Here is a 21,174-nt window from a genome sequence, read left to right on the forward strand (position 1 = left end):
TAAAGAATCTGAATCGATTGCTTCCTGCGGTTTCTGTTGGGCCGGCTCGTGTGAAAAACCATTGAACTCCCACAGGCTGATTGTTGCTAGCAGTGCACGTTATTTAATCTGCTGACGGCTATCGAATAAAGTAGGACTACTTCTTTGATCTCATGAAGTGCCTAACGATCAAGCGCGGTTATAAATGCGTAGCCGAAATTTTGATAGTGCAAGAAGCCAGTGCGTAAAACTTAGCTGAATGGATTGTAGTAGTACAACTTAGTAGGACCAGAAGCAGAGTCCAGTGAAAATTGGCATGGAGAGCTACAGGTTGTAGTAACGATAAGTACTGCCAACAGATACACAGGATTACTACCTAATCTGCGTTCTCAAAGGGAGCCAAGATAAGATCGACGAAAGCGTGGGCGACGTAGCCAAAGTGCCCTTTCGATGCATTACTTTACTACTTACGACTTTACTGACTTGGTAAGCATGGTTAGCCGTGTTCGATGTAGGCCAAAATGAGGACTTTTTAGCCACGGACCAGTTCCTTTGACCTGCATTGGTGTATGGCATCTATGACTACTGCACCCATGGGACCGGCCAATGATGTTTTCCCTATTTATATTATAGTAAACAGTATGTGGAGGTTCAGATGCAAATCCGTAGTTTTATGCACAAGCAGTTTAAAGCAGCTGCCAATAGAGCTACCTAAGAAGTGCTGACCGTATTTATTAACACGGATAACTGGAATGATGAGTAGAGAAAGTCTTCAGTCAGTATGAGTTATAAGTTCCAATGTCTAATACCACATCAGTACACCTAGTTTACATCAAAGTATAGGACATTTCCATACACTAGATATACTGTTTAAATTTCTGCTGCTTAGAATTGGCTCCAGCATCCCTACGGCTTCGTTATTCTATTTTGTTGTTATACAACAAACTCAAAACATGTTACCTTGTATTTGGTCTTTTTTTTACCCATTTTTTTTTAATAGATTGGAGACCGTCAATTAAAGTCTAGTGAATTCATCGGCGCAGTAGGGGCAACGATGTACCCGTGCCCCATTTTTCGTTATAACAACAGTCTTATTTAGACGGGGCGTTGATAGTACGTGATTATGTAGTTTGTCCTACATGTGTCACAAACAAAACGGCAGGGTCGATAGCCAACGATCACTCAGAGGCCATCCCTCTTCTGGGCATAGTGCGATAATAATGCTGCCTATGGTGACGCTAAGTGAATCCCTGAACTTACAGAAGTACTGTTATTGGCTACTAACGCTGCTAAATACCAAGTTAATTGGCTTCCCAGTTAATTGTTTTCCATGACGCCATTTGTAATCACTTGCAAATCAGACCGGATATGGCTAGACCAGAACATTTGTTTCGGTTAGATAATAGCCTTAGAGCCCTACGATTAATTACGTCTGTCGAAATAAGAGCTGATTTGTCCCGAACAAGTTAACCTTCAGAATCACTTTGGGCTAATTCTTCGAAGACTCGCGGGAAGGACCTTCTTGGATACCTTTATGGTCTCTTCAACAAAGCTTGGTAACGGTCTCAGCAGCTTCTGTATGTAGTAAGCTTTTAAGAATTGTTATTGACTACAGATAAATGAGTTATATTGATGTATAAAGACGATATACGATGTAAGCTCATCGAAATGTAACAGTATCTTTAATGATGTTCAGCAAATCAAATCTAGAGCTGAATCGAACGTCTCCTCACTTCTAGACATAACTAAATGTCGTGCACAGATTATTTTGTCCCACGATTTGTATTGATTCGGCACGAGCGTACACATGCGGCACATGGCGGGGTCTTGCCTAATGAAGCAGTATACAAACAGTGAAAAGAACACTTGAAATTGGTAGTAGTGTGAACTAATGCTGTGTTAATTTACTGTTAAACAACTGGAAATTTCGTCTCAACAACTGTTTCACTTGCCAGACGACGCAGCCGCCTGTGAATCGATAGTAGCGATCATAATATTGCGTTTGATGCAGTTTCCGCTGAAGCCGAAATAGGCACCTCTGCAACACAGTTTTCCTTACGACAATGGCTGCATACGTTTGTTAGCTTTTGAAGCTATCGAACCGCCATATTTTGCTATTCGTTTTAATTGTATTGTATGGATGCTTCTTCCAAAAAACTATTACAGAGGGTAAAAAAATCCGTCTATTTATGGGTAAAATTACGACTCGATGCACGAAACTCAGAAATACGATGTAAGCAATTCGTGAGTCTCCAGCACGCTCGTTGGGTGGGTGTGACCCATCTGAATAGAGCTGGAGGAATAGTCTATGAATTTTAAAAAAAATTCTTTAGTGCAGGTAAATAGCACTCGTTTTATAAAATGTAGAAGACATATAATAATAATATAACGCTATAATGCTGACGATTGAACGTTAGTTGGTCGTTTGTGGGTACGCACAATGTCGAGGTGGTAGCAGTCGCAGCAGGCGTATTAGACGGGGATAGATTAAGAAAATCTAAATGCCGATTACCAATAATATCACCGAGAAAGGCCGTGTCAAGTTTCTGCGAAACTGTTATTATAACTTATTTACGTTTCCGAGCATGTCACAGTAAAGAAATTCCCAAACGTTCAATAGAAGTCATCTGGTCTACATGCGCACGTAGTGTTTGTATGAGATAAACAATGTCTAATCATTACATTTATCATATGGGGTTGTGATGGCTTTTTTTTCTTTTTTTTTTTTGAAAAACGCTCTTTAAGAGGCACTTAGTTCAGAGACGACTCAGCAATTGCTCTTTTTGCAACTTGAACGAGAAATTCGTCATTGTCATAATCAGCTTTCCAGTTAATACGGCACTATTAATTATCCGTTTCATCCATTTTCTATTCGTTATTCTACCGATCTTGTTTTTTGAAGAAAACCCTTAGTTAAATGTCGACCGACCCGGATGTAAAGATACGGCGGGCAGGCTCGACTGTCGATTTACATCAGCCCATCTCGACACGTGTTATTTAGCACGTGGCCTCGACCACTGCGGCGATTACCGCTATCATTATCGTCACAGCTACAGCTGCCACGATAATATTGATCCGTGTTTTTGCTTAGAAAGTCCGTTCGCTAAGACGATAATGGACTTGTAAACGTAATACCAATGAAGGGCCTCATCGGTTTTCCAGCCGATATTCGACAGCTTCACCAAAAAAATCAGCGGCCCCTCTTTGCAGAGCTCTACGAAGGCGGAGCCATCTAATCGAACGTTCAGGGGCGAACTTACAGGACGTCAAAACGTTTCTCGATATGGTGTGTCGGGTTTCTGGTGAGAAGGGCAAAGCGAAACACTTTGTACCTGCCTAGGTTGCGAGACAAACTCTTTGCAGATCAAAGTTTTTTGACCGCCTTCAGCAACTTAACCCTTATATATGAGGGTTATGTAAGATAGTGTTCGATCGGACAAGTAAGACTATCCAAGGTTATGTCAAATGTATTCCTCATTTTTTAGATATATAGAATATGGAATTGATATATGAATTTGCAGGGGCTGTCTTTTAAAAAATCAATACAGAGTTTTTTTTTTCATTGTACAACCCTGTGCTGTAGTTTCTTCAAAATCCACCTGTGTGTTTGCTTGCTTGCTAAAGCTCTTATTTGATAGTCGTCTATGTTCTTCATGTAAAATTCTGCTGTGAATGGCCGACGTTTTCGACACTTCTTCATACATAAACTCTGTCGAACCCAAATTTCCCCTGTGGATAGGCCAGGATTTCGCAGTCCTATCGTTCTAGGGCGTGTTGTATACTATCAAATGTTGCTGCAAAGCCAAGTACGGATTGTTGTCCTATTTAGTAAAAGAATTCAATTATATTGCGTTAAATTGTATATGGAGTTGTTACCATTCTTTTTACTAGCCTCAGTCTTATCTTTTCAGATAGTTCCATTTTGACATTGAATGAATCTATTATCAGTCTTTCCTTTGACCTACAGCTTATATTGATATAATTCGATACAAAGAACGAATCCATTTGTATATTAGGTAACATGATGAAAACAAAAAAAAAAATGCAAAAACAAACATTCCCTCAAACGTTGCCGAAATCTGAGGTTTGAAGCTGATACGGTAATGGTACCTTTCTAGATGATTCTGTTGAGTAATACGCACACAGATGATTCTTATCGCGCACCGATTCTTGATTTTAAATATCACGTTATTTTATATGTTATTCAAATGAGACATTTTGATATTCCGCGGTTTATTTTCTATTATGTTTGAGGTGCGACGACAATGAAACTTAATTCATTTCGGAGGAACAAACGGCAAACGCGTATTATCGTTTTTCACGTTAGGGAAGCAACGATGCGCACGTATTTACGGCATCGTCAGAACTGCTATTGCCTTGAAAAGACACGATGCCATTGTTTTCAAACGAATAGAGTGCACTTCGCCGTAATCTAGGAATGGGTTTTGACAAGTCACTGGGTCTGAAAGACACTCTCTCGATTTTGTCTCGCTTCCTCAGGTAAAATGTTGTCGCGAGAGTCGGTTGCTAACGCAATAGGAAGTGCTGGCATCAGGTGCGTTAGAAGTCTTATGGAGTATGCTGTGATTCCGGCCAATACCGCTCCCAGTAACGCTTGAAGAGCTACTCTGCCCGGGCTCGATGTAGAGCTTCTAATATAACATAGAGGGACTGGGCCAATGTGCGGATGAAGGTACGTCATAGTATGAGTGATTAAGGTCCCGCCTCGTAGCCCAGCCAAGGTAGTGTTCTTATGCATGCATTCGCAGCATGTGGGCGTCCCATTATAATCCCAGAGCTGAAAATGGCAGGAACCACGGGCTGCTGGCTCCGCTGAACAGTACATAGGATGCTTTCAGTGTTACTATTGAGGATTTGTTTACAAGTCTGGCGGGCGAAAGATTTTGATACTGTCGTCGTTTTTATGGCATTCGATGGCGTCCAGCTAGTCCATTGAAGTGAAATGGATTTTAAATCGGCCAACTCAGCTTTCTACTAGCTTATCGGCTTTGTATCGTTTCGAATTTTGCTGTTACTGGATAAAGTTTGTTGCACTGGGTACCGAGCATTGCTTAGTATTCGGCTGCTATCTTAGTCCTTACCTTCAGCGAAAATCTATGCCTAGATATGTTATTAGAATGTTTGTGAAAAAGAAACATTTGCTTGCTACGCATTGTATAAACAAAAGCGGAAAAATTATCATAACATGTCCTAAATGACGCCTGTGGGAGAGTTATACAGATTAAACCGAACAAATGTACCTTCATTTGAATTATCTTAAATAAATTCCGCGAAGTATGTTTAGAGTAATTGTTCTCATACGCGTATCTGCTCAAGAACTTTGCCTTTTTTCTGCTGGTCCAAGAAACCTACCCGACATGTCCGAGCAACCTTCCTTTTCAGATTCTTCGTAATGTCATCGATCGAACATAGAATATTTTATATTCATTGACTCAGAAGTAGCAACAACTGTATCACTACCAGCCAAATGTCCATTATTATTTATTTCTGTGAGTGGGTAGTTGGAACTCTATGCCCACCCTTCTCGCGGCATTTATCCTATTAGAAATCTATCGTTCCGCCAGCTGCTATCGATTACTCAGTCTTCTTGAAGCTGTATAGGTGTAGTAGAGTGCTTTTTTTCCAAGTCCACCATTTTACACGTTCTTTCCAATAACGTAATTTAGCTTTGGTCGCCTCTTTGCATATTACGGTGACATCCACGCTCTCCAACAACCGGTTTCGTCGTCTCCGGCAACGTAATTCGCCTATATCATCGCTGGTAACGGTCAGCGGTGGCCCATCACTGCTGTTGTCGTACTGCACACAGTACGGCTGTAAGGCAAATTCACGTAACGCAAACTGGAGACAAGCTCGTTGCCTAGAGGGTTACTAGCAAGGGAGAACCCGTGTTTTGATCTGGCCTATAGGCAACGTCTACGCCGCAATGGCCTCCGTTATTTTTGCGTTGGCGTGCGGGAATACACTGTCGTGTGGTTGTTTTTTGGTGCTCGCGGCTGTTGTCCTGCCGTTTACGTTTCATATTTGCCGCGTTCTTTTCATTGCTGATTTCAGCCTGGCATTAGATATTCTAACTCATCAATAGTTTTGTTATGTCAGCACTTTGTCTGGCTGAACATTGTTGCTGTACGCCACCACGCAAGTTGACTAGATAATTAGAAGCTTAGTGGACTGATACACGGCTCGTTCCTAGTAAATTAGGCCTCAACGGTAGCTCAATGGTGAGCATAATGTCGCCATACCAATTTCGGCACGTCACACAGTGGCCAACAACGGTAAAAACGTCTTTATGAGAGTTCTTCCCTCTGACGTCCTATCATCGTTGCTACTGCCGCAGAAAACATATCTCTTAGTAGATCGCGGACGTGGTGCGCGGTACTATCTACATGGAAAGACAAAAAATTATCTTCGCGTTTTACAGGATTCGAGCCTACGCGTCGAGTTGACGTCCCGAAGATCTTGAGATAATTGCGTTACATAAAAGTGCCTTTTGTTTGCCGACCATATGTTGCTGAAAGCTTTGCTAGAAGACACGGATTAGTTGTTGAGCTGTGTACTCTTTGCTTGATTCCTCTGGTTCGTTTCATCTTCTGTACGAAGTCAGCAAGCATCCGTTGGTGGCAATGGTCTGACGTTACGTGGCCATCCTGGTCTGTGGCAAAATGTAGCGTTAGGGACCTTCACTCTTGCCGATACGTCGTTCTTTCTCTACGACTTTCCACACCCGTTCATTTCTCTCACTTTCGTGGATCTCGTCCAGCGATGGCCACATAGTTGTTGGTCGCTTCTTATTATGTTGCTATGGTGATAGCGGTGCGGAAGCGAGAAATAAAAGATTGGCTGTTTGTGTTCTGGCTGCTGGGTGCAGCTGCCGTCGCTGCTGCTGCTGCTGCTGCTGCTGCTGCTAGTGATTAGCTACGTATCTGTGCGTTACATTGAACAACAATCTGTGCCGGTATCCTCACGTGCATAGCGGCGGCTTTCTTCAATTGTGCATTCCATGTATGTGATAAAGATGTTCATGTAGTACATACACACTTTTGGTAGCTTTTAGTGCGTCAGTGTATGATCATTGTATGCATCTGGCCGCGTCTATTGGTCATTGGGTCGCTAGCTTTTTGTCATAGCCGGGTCGACCGGTTTTTGTTCTACTGCCGGTTCCATCTCAGTCTTCAGCACAGGTGCGCCTATAACAACAGAACGAGGTTAGGAAGTCCACTGGTATTACGAGCCAATCATGATTATTCGTCTGAGATATAATGGACGAACTATCAGGTTTAGCTCGTACCAAGTCGAGGTAGCGAGTATTTCGGGGGTGTGCTAAATGTGGACGAAGTGCGATTAAGAGTAAGCCGCCGTCCATGCCCTGGCATATTTTACCTGTAGCTTCGATGAAAGAGAGACAGTTGACGAAAATCCGCGTTCAAGCGGAACACGGATTCTCGTCTAATCTTTCATCTCAATTCTCTAAGCAAAATATTAATTTCTACTACACGTTTGGTGTTTCATCGTGTCCTACGATGTTTCAGATACCGATACCCCACTAAATTTCGCCATGCCGCATCCCAAGCGATTCTCCGAGGAGCTCTATTTGCCTGAGCGCGTATTGTAGCAACGCGCCCCCTATCATCGCCCACGAATGTGGCTTTTCATCGTCTGGAAGAAGACTGGGCGCGGAAGACCACAACGGAGCGTTTGATTTTACTTCAGATTCATTATACTCTTAATTTACGTTGATCGGTCAGAACCTCGCGATCTAGTCCGCTTTACAATGATTGAGTCGTCTGCAGACTTTTCGACTGAGGTACTTTGGATCGTCGTCCTTGGCTTTATCGTTTCCTTTTTCCTGGCGTTTGGAGTTGGTGCTAATGATGTAGCTAACTCATTCGGTACTTCTGTGGGCGCTAAGGTCCTGACCCTGCGTCAGGCGTGCATTTTAGCTACTATCTGCGAGACAGCGGGAGCTATTCTTATCGGCTATAAGGTTGGTATTGTCTTGTTAAAATAGAATTAATCGATTTCTGGAATTTATTAAGCGAAGTGATGAACTATGAAGTTCTGTCTTAATCGGCTGTCCCTATGGGGACAAACAGCCGACGAGCCAACGGTTTTGTTTGCATTGTAGTTTTGTAATCCCGCTCTATTTTTTTCTGTCGTGATTGCAGGTATCGGATACAGTTAGAAAAGGCATATTTGATGTGGAGATGTATGCGGATGATTCAAAAAATCTAATGCTAGGGAATCTAGCCGCGTTGTTTGGTTCTGCATGTTGGACTATTCTCGCGACGTCTCTATCACTGCCCATCTCCGGAACGCATTCGATTGTCGGTGCCGTTGTGGGTTTTTCACTCGTAGCCAAAGGTCTGAATGGTATCAACTGGTCAGGTCTAGGTAAAATCGTCGTTTCGTGGTTCGTATCACCGCTCCTGTCAGGGGTTTTTTCCGCATTAATCTTTTACTCGATCAAAGAGCTCATCCTCAACAAGCGAAACCTACTCGACTGTGGACTCAGGTCGCTGCCAGCTTTTTATGCGTTTACCGTATTTATTAATGTGTTCTCCGTTCTTCATGACGGGCCACGGGTGTTACATTTCCATTTAATTCCACTCTGGGCTGTATGCACACTGTCCGTAACAACAGCGGTAATTGTCGCATTGTGTATATGGTGCTTCTTCGTCCCGTATTTAAGGGCCAATATCGTCAGCAAGATCGTTTCACCCGTACCTGGTTCGGATAAAAACGGCTCAGCCGTGAAGGAATCAATCTGTCTAGAGGCTGTAGCTAGCCTCGACCATAACCAAGAGACGATTACTTCTATTAATTCTTTACAGTCGACTTGCTCTTCGACAGTGAATACGCCAATTAAAACCTACGGAAGTAGGCCACCACTACCATTTGTTACGCAGGTCAGCTTGAGTCCAGAAGGGATAGATAGACAGAATATGCGCAGGAAACGTTGCCATACGGGTTGTGATCGTTGCAAGCGGCGCTCGTTGGCGAGCCTCGAAGTTGCCATTCTCGAGAGCAAACCCCGACCCGGCCGCCCAGAAGAACCGCTTAAACCTGAAGAGCCTCCTGAAGCAGTAGAACTTTTCTCATTTCTTCAGGTCTTAACCGCCATATTTGGGTCCTTTGCGCACGGTGGAAACGACGTGTCAAATGCAATCGGTCCCCTTGTCGCTCTATTCATAATCTACAACGAGGGTTCAGTTGCTCAAAAGGCTGAAACACCTATATGGATTTTACTCTATGGTGGAATTGGAATCAGCATTGGATTATGGGTTTGGGGCCGTAAGGTCATTCAAACAATTGGAGAGGACTTGACAAAGGCAAGTTATGTTATATTATGTAACTTATAATTCACCATTAACAAATTTGGTTAACTGCATTAGCAGTTGTTAGATCCCAGTTAACTGTATGAGACTCTATACGCACAGGACTTTGACATCTGCGACCACTTGCGAAGTTAAAGCCGTAGGTCCTAAGGTCTTTTGCCACTTATTTTTCAAGTCAGTGTTTCGTGAATATTGATTGATTTGCTTAGTGTCATCGATTTATATGTAGTTTAGATTGATTTGAACAAAGAGACGCCCGTATGCTTGAGATTTTGCATCTAGCCAGCTTATTTTTTGGATGAAAAAATAATAGCAAATTATGCGTTTTTACACTCTATCTCGAACTCTATTTTACAGGTTACGCCTTCTAATGGTTTCTCAATCGAGATTGGTGCTGCTTTTACAGTACTTCTGGCATCCAAAATTGGTATTCCCATATCAACAACGCACTGCAAGGTATATTTTTAATATCTTGAACGGCAGACATCGCAAGACGCTTTTTGCATGTCGCCTGCATTGGTATTGACATGCCGAATGACAGGGCATACTGCATAAAATCGCGAGCGATTCAGAAGGCACGATAAAGCTAAGCCTATAACCTTTGATTTTCGTCGATTGTTTAGCAGACACTCCTTTAATAGGACTTTAACCTCTCATCATGTACACCAAGGGACAAGTATACATAGGCCAAGCCGGCCTCTCTTGAACACTGGCACGCGTCACTGAATACCTATGGATGGCCAGAAATAAACCGATAGATATTATTCGAAAACATCTTGTTAAGATACAGTCATCAGCGTGTTGTTTCCAGCTACAAACCAGATTTTAGGCAATTGTTACTGTTTTTTGTTTTCTGAGCCGATCAGGCATCTGTTTGCTGGCCGCTTTGTGTCAGACCATGCCCCTTCATTTAAAGGATGTGTGTTAGCTGGTCGAGTTTACTGGTTCAGTGAATAGGTCTGCTTGCCGTGTTCTTTTAAATTTTGCTAGACCCTAGGATGGAACAACTTTGAAGGAACAAGTTGAATATGGCTATAGCGCACGCTAGCTGAACGACTTACTAATTTTTCTTTTGCTTGTGTGTTTATCTTTCATTTGCTAGCTAGGAATGGCGTTAACAGATGCAAGGTAACCTTACCTAATGAATATTTTTCTGCTGTTGTTCTAACTTGTCGTGTTTCAGGTGGGTTCGATCGTGTTTGTGGGCTGGGTGAAATCTGCAAGCGCTGTAGACTGGCGGTTATTTCGCGGCATCGTAGCTGCCTGGGTGTTTACTCTACCCATCGCCGGAGGGCTCAGTGCTGCCATAATGGCTTTACTCATGCACGTCACCTAAATTTCACCACAATCTGTACTTACCGCTTGTTTCGTCCAAATCTGACTTTAGTGCAAAAATGCCACTCGTGTTTACTATAATAAAAAAGAAACACGTTTATTAGATTCGTTGAGGGCTGTAGGCTTTCATGCAGATCTCGGTAAAAATTGTTGTTCTAATATAAATTGGCCGCGCAGGGTGTCTAAAGCATAATCCGGGCTTTCTAAAAGCATTTGCAGTACACATTGATAGCCTCACTATATGGACTAACAAAAACAAACGCAAGTCTTCGAAAGTGCGATAATTAACATTGGACAATGCAGAAATATACAATTAATAATTACTGGATTCAGATCAGAGTTATCCTGCGTATCGAGGCGAAGTGTCCACCTATAAAAAAAAAAGGAGGGCAATAGGGGAAGCGAAGATCAACTGACCAACCCAGACCAATTATGTTCTAGATAGAATACATAATGGCATAAATGTTACTTACTGAAACGCAACAGGACCGAACCGGTAAACGCTGTAATGGAGCTGTTTGTCAGAGGCAGGTTTGGGAGTCACGACGCTACACGTCAGTACCACGTAGGGTTTACGACTGTTGCGACTCATACGTATTACTTTATGTACTCATAAGAAAGACCATATATGTAACAGATCGCATCAGTAATATAGTTGTATTGTGAGGCTTCCCGTTTCTGGTGCTGAGTGTGTGGTGGCATTGGCCCGATAGGATCAACAGTCGACCGAAGATAATTACAGCGATAGCAACCGCCTTCTTATGACGGATATTTTTTTTTTATGTAAATAGCTTTAGAAGGCTGAATGAGCCTTATTATCACGTATTTTACAGAACAACAAGGATCTGGCGGCAGCCGAGGAGGCTCGCGTCCACATACATGCTTTGGTGTATTTGGCCGGCTCTATTCAACAAAAAAAGAAAAATTATTTCGTACATTAACTTTTATGTCATTTCACGTTACCATCTTCCGATCCTGGATCGGTAATAATTGTGTGCTAATCCTAAATAGTAAATAATACAGCTGTTCGTTCGTAAAGTTATAGATGCAAGTACCATAAACATTTAAGTATTTTACCTTATAAAATTCATTTTATATTATCAATTAACTCTCAAGGAAATTCTAAATTGAGCCCGAAAAGAACTGTGTGTGTATGTGTCGGTATAGGACAATGCGTTATTACCGTAAAATAAACAGGTCACTGAGTTGATCGGTTGAAATGTGGCATTTTTTCATTTGTTTACTTTATTATTATTATGTAAGCTTCGGTGAGTTAAAGGCCAGTGCTTTTTTCCTCCAGCTCTGCTATCACAGACCAGCGGGCAGCCATGCACTGTGTATGTGTGCCTTTGAACGTCAATACTGGTACAGAGCTGACTAGCGAAGCGGGGCTGAAACATAGGCTGACTGACCAACCGGTTACTGCTATATATAGTGGTTCATCATCAGTCTCGACCACTACTCGGATAGTCATCACATATTTGTTATTACTGAAAGGTTATGCCAACTCGCCCTATACTGTTTCATTCGGATATGATAGAGACCGCAGTAGATGATTTTATCCACGGTTATCGTGTCTATTATTTTCCATTCTAAGTAACAGCCGATTAGAATGTATAGCAAAAATTTCCTATAGTTGGCCCACTCGAGTGAGATGTTGCCGTCGCCATCGTACAGAGGATATTTGAGACACGTTAAGATCCCTTAACCTCCCGCTAGACGTAGCGATGTCTGCCCGAACGCGTATGTACGCCTCTAGCGCTGAGTACAATGCGAGGGCGTAGGCCGAGAAGATCGTGTGATTTCAAATTTGAGCTTGCTGGATTCTGCCGTAATCGTTATGTAAGAGACACGCCATAGCCTTCTCTCCTTTACGTAAAGCGTTTTTCTTGGAAGCAATGCAGTCCGATGCTAGAGAGAAGTGACCTATATGGATAACATTGAAAAGCAAGAATCTTTTACAAATCGACATCGTAGAATGTTATTTAATTTTTGGGCAACAATATCACCAAACGTAGAAGCTGGTAGACACGCTTACGTGGCCGATCGTTTCCATCACTCAGTAGACCCAGTATCTTCTCGGTAACTTCAAAATGGGTATTTCTCGACTATACGTTTTATTGAAGAATACATGTGCTAGGTGCGAATGAAGGCTGCTTCCTATTTTGCCGAAGCGTGTCAGAGCAAATCATGTAGATTCTTAAACAATACCACATCGCATGCGGCGACCACCAAGACATAAATTATTTGACAGCTTACAACGATTACTTAATTATGCTTTAGTTAAATAAAAGGTCGACGAGCAAATGGACTAGTAGGATGTTCTATTACTCCACTCGCTGGGAGCGAGTGGAGTAACCGGGTGGTATTTAGTAATTTTTTCGACGTTGCTACATTAAATTTATGACTTGGTGTATGTCTACATTTAACTAACATAAATATCGTCATACATTTCGTCCGTTACATAGCTATGCTATATCATACCTGAAACCGCAGACGGACCGCGAGAATATTCTAGAGAATTTGGCTTGGGTCAAGTACCGTGTGACAAAGTATACATACGTAGCTAAGCCGGCCTCTCCTGAGCAGTGGTACGCGTCACTGGACACCTGTGGATGGCCAAAAATAAAGGCCATAAATAAACAAAAAGTTAATAAAATATTTTTTTAAGCTAAACACACAGTGATAAGAAGTAAGTACATTTAAGGACACGGTCGTATTGATGTTAAAATTTAACTATATATTGAAAGGGTACGAAGCCTAAGCTGGTAGTATAAAGGATTAATGAACAACATAACGACTGAATATAACGGTAATTATGAGAAACGTAATTACGTAACGGCTGCAAAAAACCACCTCATTCGTTACAGGAAATCAGAAAAAGTACAGCTGCTATATCTGCTTTCTAAACGATCTTAGATGTAAATTTCATTATATCAGACTGTCGTATGAATCATATTTTGCCCGAACAACTTCAATTAATAACATATTGAACGTTACTAGCGATGAGCCTGGCCCATTCTTCGGTCACATTTCTGCCAGGATGTATTTTTTAAATTTCCTAAAAATAAAAAGCTCTTCCCTTCAGGGATGCGAAGAAGTGATGACCGTAAGGGGCAAGGTCTGGACTAGAAGCTGGCTGAGGCATAGTATTCCAATTGAGCTCCGTCAGTTTTTGGCCGAACCACTAAAAATGTGCGAAGCTGGGTGTTTTCATGACAAGCCATAACTCTTCCTTTATGCATGAGAGCGATAAACGGTCAGTAAACGGTTTATGCCGAAATAAGCAACCTGCTTACTTCAACTTAAGTTTTGGGCCAAGGTAAACGATTTGGTCGTACGAGGGAGGAGCACAGTATTGTCATCCTTGGATAAGGTCCGCTTCAAGGACGCTTTAACCATGACCTGCCCTGAGTAACATTATTGTAGATTATCCACTTTTCATCACTCGTCGCCGTCTACAAGAAAACGGTTGATCTTATCCAATTTTGGAAGGTGTCCCGTTTCGCACATATGGTCCATCGATTCGCGACGTACAGGAAACCCAGACGTCTGCTCAACTAACACGATCGCTGCTTGCTCTATAGCTCTGAGCAGCGGTGTTAGATGCTCCCGTGTTTTTTGCAGTCTGGCGAAAGCTCATACGTGGATTATGATCGAACACAATGAAACTATATATTGATGTCTCGACAGTCAAAGGATCGACCTGCATATGCCTCATCTTTGATGTTGATGTCACTGCTCGCGAAACGATCGAACTATTCCGTGACCGAGTCGGCTATAATAGTGGGTTTTTCGCACGAGTTTGGGTCGCATTTAGCTTTTTTTAGAAACAAACCATCAAAACCGATCCTACTATATACTATCTTCTAAGCTCTTAACTAAACGCGCCTTTTAAAATTTCCAGGTTTACTCTCCGAGTGAAAATTATGTGATTTTAAGCAGTCCCTAAAGATTTCATACTAAAGTTGAGGTTTCCGTTATTTTGTGGCAAACAAAGATCGATCTAGACCTCGACTCGATGCTGGGAATCTGATCTCTTTATTCTACTATGCCGTCACATTATAAAAACGATCTAATTAAACATATAGACGTGAAGCGAAGGCCGTGTTTCGTGACCTTCCTCAAGATTTTCCTATTAGCTTCAAGTTGGCATTTACAAACGTTTAAGCGTTCTGCTATCGCCCTGGTAGTGCTTGCTGTAATTGTCTGTCTTGTTGTGGCTAAGCGTGTATATGTAATAATTCATCTCGCTCGTATCTTCATTTGTTATTTACGTGTGTAAGAACAGCATGTTCGTATAATCTATGCCTGCCGATCTCTTCGTACCATCGTTGTATTGGGTGTCCTCTTTTGTTGCCACCACCACGCCTTGAAAATGGCTCGAAATGACGGCTTGTCTTTTCTAGAGTTGCTTTCGCTCCTACGGGTACCGTTGCCGCCTTGTTGAGACAATAATTCGAACAACGCATGACGCTGTTACCAAAAACCGTATCGGCGCAGTATAAGAATTCCCTACTAGCAACCCGAAGCTCTGAGGGTCAGTAACTCTGTGGATCGGTATGGACAAGATGTGACATTGATGCTGTTGTTGTTTGACGATCGACATGTTACGGTCGCGCGTCTGGCTCTATGACGTGTGACTTCACTGTGTGTACGGTAACGCCGCCGTACTGCAGGAGCAGAAGCATCAACGAATGTAGTCTCTATTGCAACTGCCTCGTTTTACCAGTCGTGTGCGAGCCTACCAATCTCTACCTGCGCCTGGCAGGCGTGCTAGATTATACAACTCGCTGCCCCATGCTTCTTTGTTTCTATACGGGGCTGTATAGCAAAAGAAAAAAAGCAACATCGAAAAATTCGCTTGACAACTATGTTATACGAAACCTAATGCTGTGCGAGGTAGACATCATACATATACACACATACATATAGGCTAGGCGGAGAATTGTGTAAAATTGACGTATGTTGCTTTTCAGCCCGTGCACGTATCTGCCTGGTAGTAGTAACGATAACTGATGGAACACGACAGAGGTCGTGGCCTTGTTATATCAGCATCGGTGTACGATACCCAAAGCGCAACGATGGTGATAATCTTTAGAGAACCGTTTTCAAGCGGACCGATCAGGATCAAAACGGCTCCTTCGCAATTTTTCTACAGGGGGCGCCCACGAAGGGTATTTATTCTGCGAAAAGGTCGTCGCGTGCTTAAGCAGACCTTCGAAAATTTGATGCGGTCGTCTGGCTACTAGCACATACAAGTGAAATAACAAAAATATAAGTTCTGTGCTTTGTAAAATGCATTCGCAAAAAGTATAATAGAAATATACTAAATCGTACAATATAGACGTACATAAAACACAACTGAATAAGAACAAAAATGCTGTTCTTACCAAAGATTTGAAGTTTAAGCCAGCTAGTTGAGCTACTGATTCTCCTATTCAAAACCGACGTTTTGCGATATATGATTTAAGATATTTAATATAATAAAGTATTTCTATTTTTGTGTAGATAGCGGATCTAAGGTAGACGAGCCTAATTTCGCTGCGCCAACATACAGCTTGAGCGGTGAGAAAAAAAATACATTGCCTTTGCATGATAAATCATAACAAATGATTACTATCATTACGTCATTGAGTCCTACTCTCATTTGTCCGGACAAAGACGTTACAAAGAATACCGTACGTATTTTTGTATTTCCGTCAACATCTGTGCGATCTCAGATATGTTATGATAGATATGTTATCGAAGGCGATTCTTTGCTATAACGAAAAGGTAAAATATGAGATTAGAATGCCAAAACCTGTTTTCACGGACAAACTAATTCCTTACAGAAACGTAATGGTTTTGCTTTTTTAAAGATAGTTACGATAGGTTTTCTTTCTGAAGCAGTTTCACAGAATCTTCAGCTTGTGTTATGTTTTATAGACAAGAAGCAGAGTAAACCATGATATGCCAAATCTGAGCAGTTCATTGTATTGGATTCAATATATAAATTAATTGTAAAATTCACGCTTTGCTGACGGCTTTTTTGATCTTTAAAGCTCGTACTGTTACCAGCTGAGCTGAATCAAGATTGTAAGGTTATCTGTTGCGTGTAGTGCTGAAAACTGTGCATTGTCGCTTAGCTAAAAAAACGACAGTGAAAAACCTTATCTCTCGCCTTCTCATAATAAAACCAATGTTTTAAACACTTCGAACATTTCAACTTCCAGTTATTACTTCTTGTTACCAGTAATTTGCAAACGAATGTTGCCAAATTCCACTTTCCGACGCAGTCTCTGCGCTCATAAGCAACAAAGCATGCCCTGCACAAGCATAAGCTGAGCGACTTCCCAAACTGAGTTCGCTATTTGATGTGTTTTTATTGTCGCTTCATGATGAATGACACTTCAACGATTCTCTGTTCAGACATTCAGCACGCCAGCAGACGGGGCCGACGATGCGGGGCTGAAACCCCGGTTGGGGTTAACGCGACAGCCAGAATCGCTGTGGACCGCACTGGGCCTCAAGATCCCGACAGCCGAGTCTCGAGATCCGCTACACTCTCTTTAAATCAACAAAGTCAAACTTTTTTGATGCGTCGGGTCCTTCTGCCAGACAGTCTTGTAGTACAGATATTAACTTCACATATGGATTATCCTCTGCTGCTGTACTAATAATAATAATGGAAAAAGAACACCGATTGTGTCGTTCGAAGTATGTTTGCTAGAAACACTAAAGGCAAATTTTAACCACACAGAATCCCTTTGCTGGTTCCTGCTTGAAAAATTCCTCAGTAAATCTGAGCTCTTCTTCCCAAAAGCTATGTGCAAGCTTGTTTTTGATCCCCTGTTACATCTCGTTCTCTGCCGTTCCACAATCGTATTGCAACAATGCAGCTTCTCTGCGTTACTCCAAACTGTATTCTCTTGATTTGCTACGGCAAAGATGTTCCCCGCTTCGTTCGTCCTACACATTATAGCTTCCACCAAGTCACGCTATTTCACCGATTCCATCACTGCCACCAATTTGTATTTCTAATTCCGATTCTAGCTTTCATCTTTTGTTGGGCAAAACTGACTTCGTCGAGCTGTACGCTACGTCCTGAAGAATTAAAAAAAAAAAAACTAGTTATTATAATATTTCATATTTTACATCTGGTACTTTAACCATTAGGCATCGCTTTGGACGATTGACTCTCGGCACACCACGGGGTGTTTTCCGGGAGATGCCGAATCCGAACCCAGACCACTAATCGTAGATATCGGTTTGACTGTATATATACACATATATTACCAAGCAGATCAGCACAACTGTCGGTTCATACACCATGATCGATGCACAGAGGCGGCAAGCATAAGAATTACAAAATCGGCTTTTCCGTCTCGACAGTGCCGGTACTGTCGGAGTCTGTTACAATAGACAACCCTGCAGATTGATCTGCCCACTCTACTAAAACAGCACCAGCAATTGATCTTCCCTTTTAACTCAGCGTGCCTTCGGAGACGGGTGTCCGTTTTCTGTGGTATATAAAAATTTAGGTAAGCCAGCCTCCTTCGCATGAAAGCGTTACTGCAACTCCTCCTCAAGGCTTTTTCACGTCTCTCGAGCACAGATCTTCAACTGATGTATATATATACACACACTAGAAAAGAATATAGTATATAAAATATAGCAAGCTAAAACGAAGCCTTTTTTGCGATTGGCGACGCTTTACTCACAATCTGGTCCACAAATTTACTCCGCAAACGCTCGTACACCTTCTGATCCTCAATTTATCGCATGGGCTGTTTTTCATCGAACGCTACAGTAAGACTCTTCATGAGCCGTTGTATTAATTCTACCATTTCGATCATATCGACAGGCGTCGCACAGCAGCTTCTACCGCTAAAGCGGATCGATTTGGCTTTATCGTTTGCTCTTTGTCTCTCTCTATAAGCAGGATACCTTGCCTCTTAATTAACTATTTGCCTTATTTTCTTCACAAGAACACGTAGGATCTGTCTGAGGCTATTTGCTTTGCCTACTGATGTATAGGATTGCAGTGCTTGGCGTCCGCAAAGACACTCAACGGCGTTTCGCCCGATATAAAGTTAGCTCAACTTCAATCTTCAAAATACATGAGATCATGTTATGTCCATCTATTTTTACCATGATGTAAGTGACTCGATGATGTCGAGCTGACGGCCGACGGGATTCTGCTTCAGGGTTGTCAGTTTCTTCAATCTATTATTTTTCTTAGTCATCACACTTGTTCGTAGTTTGACACCAAACCCATTTCCCTTTTACTTTTCCAGCCTATCAATCGATATACCGCCAAAAAGGTCGATACTCAACTTACACACTTATCCCGGTCGGGAACGACTAGAAGACAATTTTTACAAGTCTGCAAATTGCAATTGTGCATTCCGGAAGCAATACAGCCGATGCAGCGGCTATTGCCTTCTCTGAGGAAGATCTGCAGAGAATGCGTTCGTATGTACAAAGTAGGGAAAAGTGGGGACTTTGTAGGGCGGAAGTCTGTGCGCGCAGGAGGACGAAGCCGGCCAACTCCGCAGGCTCCTGGCGCGGGCATCGCAGGCCACGGGCGGATATTAGCTCATTGGAAGGCCGTATCTGTTGGCGTCCTGCTGCTGCAACGTCAGGACAACCTGTGGATTCGCGCATGCGCGATGATCCTCACTTGGTGGCTTAGTAACAGCGACACAGCGTTCCTCTAGCTTCCCTTCCCTCGATAACTGGGCTCACTTGCACGATCTTCCGTGCAGGCCCCGTGGGATAATGTCAGTCGATGGAGCATTGGGAAATGATCCCGGTGACGCAAAGGGAAGAGAAAGAGTAGGTGTAAGAGGAGGACTGGGGTAAGATCACTGTTCGGGTGACGGCCATCTTGTTCTGCTAGCCGATGCGCAGAGGGAGCCGGTGGCACCCGCTGTGGTAAAAGTAACGGCAACAGTGCCAGCAATTGTGGTGACTAGTGTTGATTGGTACGGGCAGCAGATAAGTGCACGAGCGCCCATTGCAGGATCCCACAGAGCAAGCACGGTACGTGCAGAAAGCCCAATGGGTCAAGCGCTAGTTCGTCGTTGAAAAACGCTATTTCCGCTTGATTACTTTTTCATTGAAAAAGTATTGTATTTCATCGTACGATATAATTGTATTTTCGGGGAATAGGAGGTCCGAGGCCGAAAGACGTCCTTGATAATCGACAGGGAAGCGAGTTTCTCAGAATAAAGGTACGTGAGAGTCAAACATGTGAAATCATACGGATGGTAAGTGCTGGCGAAGAGAAATCTCATTGCCAATTGGGTTGATACAGTTGATCGAACGGCTGGATTAGGCTTCATGCATACGTCAGCAATAACGCTGAGAACCTGTGTGACCGCAAAGCTGAATCGAACAGTGTAAGCACCTAAATATACCTGCCAATGCGCTAGATTATCATATTCTTTTTTTTTCTTAAATATTTCCTCATCTATTCATCTTGTTTACAGGAATTATTATTTATGTCCGATTCTTATTTGAGACTCAAGTAAACCCTACGACCGCATCGGTTTTAAGGAAACTGAGATTAAACAAGAGCCCCAGACGGCGTTGGCATTACATTTGCAATATGTTATACATTTTAGCGACTCTAAATGGCATTTTTTTATTCATTTTAATACTACGGGTACAGAGTGGCGACGGGTCATCAATAATAACTCTGCATACGAGATCATTTGGTCATTCCTAAAGGGATACCTAGAAAGATGAGAGACTCGTAGCATATATAAAGACTTGATGCGCGAACGGGCCTTGATAATCCGAATGGCATAACGTTGGATCTCCTATGCCATATTCAAATCCTACCTGTCGGAGAATTATAATGGCGTACATAATGATCTGTTCAGAGGTACGTGTTGGAAAAGACAGCTGGCCCAAAATTTTGACAGCGAAGTAATATTTTTGCCATAGTTGAAAAAAACACTAATCTAGTCCAAGCTTTGTTCTTATTATATATTTTTATTACAGCAGATTGTGTCAAGCCGAGACATTTTGTGGATGAACTTAACTACGCGACTGTACTATCGATGCTAATTAAGTCGCTCAGTATCTCTGTGAGGCATTGAGGAGAAATGGGGCACGTTTCCTCTGCAAAAACGGTTTCAACATTAGCTCATTTAGCATGAGCTAGCTCATTTTTAAAGTCCTAAATGCTTGCGTTAAGCGATGAGTGGCGAATCTGCCTTATAAGAGTGAAATGGTCGGCCAAACAGGCAGTGTGCAATCTATTTTCATGGGGCTCTATGTGGAAAAACAGCACATTCATATAAATAGGATATATAAATCGGCTCCAAATTGAACCCCAAGAAGCCCCACACGTTGTCACATTTGGAGCCGCACTACCGATGTGCTCAGGTATGAAACGATTGGGTAAATGAATCGCAAATGATAGCAGAAAAGTCGTAGCATGAAATAACTTCTAGAAGATATTGTCCGAGGTGATACCAAATGCGTTCACCACATTAATTAAGGTTACGAG

At 42.4% G+C, this 21,174-nt stretch overlaps 2 protein-coding genes and 1 long non-coding RNA gene across 13 annotated transcripts in view; 2 read left to right on the top strand and 1 right to left on the bottom strand.

The window, feature by feature from the left end:
• LOC111269887 (sodium-dependent phosphate transporter 1-A) lies at nucleotides 1–11,890 on the top strand. 4 transcript variants are annotated; one of them, XM_086972276.1, is made up of 5 exons: nucleotides 1–465; nucleotides 7,530–7,984; nucleotides 8,166–9,329; nucleotides 9,693–9,791; nucleotides 10,519–11,890. In XM_086972276.1, exons 2-5 carry the CDS (start codon nucleotides 7,772–7,774, stop codon nucleotides 10,669–10,671), a joined length of 1,629 nt encoding a protein of 542 aa, XP_086828402.1. In that variant the 5' UTR covers nucleotides 1–465; nucleotides 7,530–7,771; the 3' UTR covers nucleotides 10,672–11,890. The 4 variants fall into 4 exon arrangements, with proteins under 4 accessions (XP_086828402.1, XP_086828400.1, XP_086828399.1 ...); XM_086972274.1 differs by lacking the exon at nucleotides 1–465 and adding an exon at nucleotides 4,012–4,672; XM_086972273.1 differs by lacking the exon at nucleotides 1–465 and adding an exon at nucleotides 6,577–7,002.
• The window catches only part of LOC111269888 (uncharacterized), an 11,177-nt gene continuing 1,879 nt past the window's right edge, over nucleotides 11,877–21,174 (bottom strand). The window contains exons 1-3 of one of the 5 annotated variants that reach the window (XR_002685985.2): nucleotides 18,994–19,187; nucleotides 13,155–13,279; nucleotides 11,877–12,596 (exon numbers count right to left, since the gene is read on the bottom strand). This is a non-coding gene — a long non-coding RNA (uncharacterized LOC111269888). Of the gene's footprint in view, nucleotides 12,597–13,154; nucleotides 13,280–16,902; nucleotides 17,746–18,373; nucleotides 18,620–18,803; nucleotides 19,188–21,174 lie in introns of those variants that run through there. The other 4 variants (XR_002685984.2, XR_015314722.1, XR_015314723.1 and 1 more) reach the window with 4 other exon arrangements.
• LOC111269892 (uncharacterized) overlaps nucleotides 19,504–21,174 on the top strand; it is a 10,215-nt gene continuing 8,544 nt past the window's right edge. For 2 of the 4 annotated variants that reach the window (XM_022849799.2, XM_086972279.1), the window contains exon 1: nucleotides 19,504–19,697. The gene's annotated coding sequence lies outside the window, so the exon portion shown is untranslated. Of the gene's footprint in view, nucleotides 19,889–21,174 lie in introns of all 4 variants that reach the window. The other 2 variants (XM_022849798.2, XM_022849797.2) reach the window with 2 other exon arrangements.

Source organism: Varroa jacobsoni, unplaced genomic scaffold (assembly GCF_002532875.2).
Source record: "Varroa jacobsoni isolate VJ856 unplaced genomic scaffold, vjacob_1.0 scaffold_1423, whole genome shotgun sequence".
Lineage (NCBI taxonomy): Eukaryota > Metazoa > Arthropoda > Arachnida > Mesostigmata > Varroidae > Varroa > Varroa jacobsoni.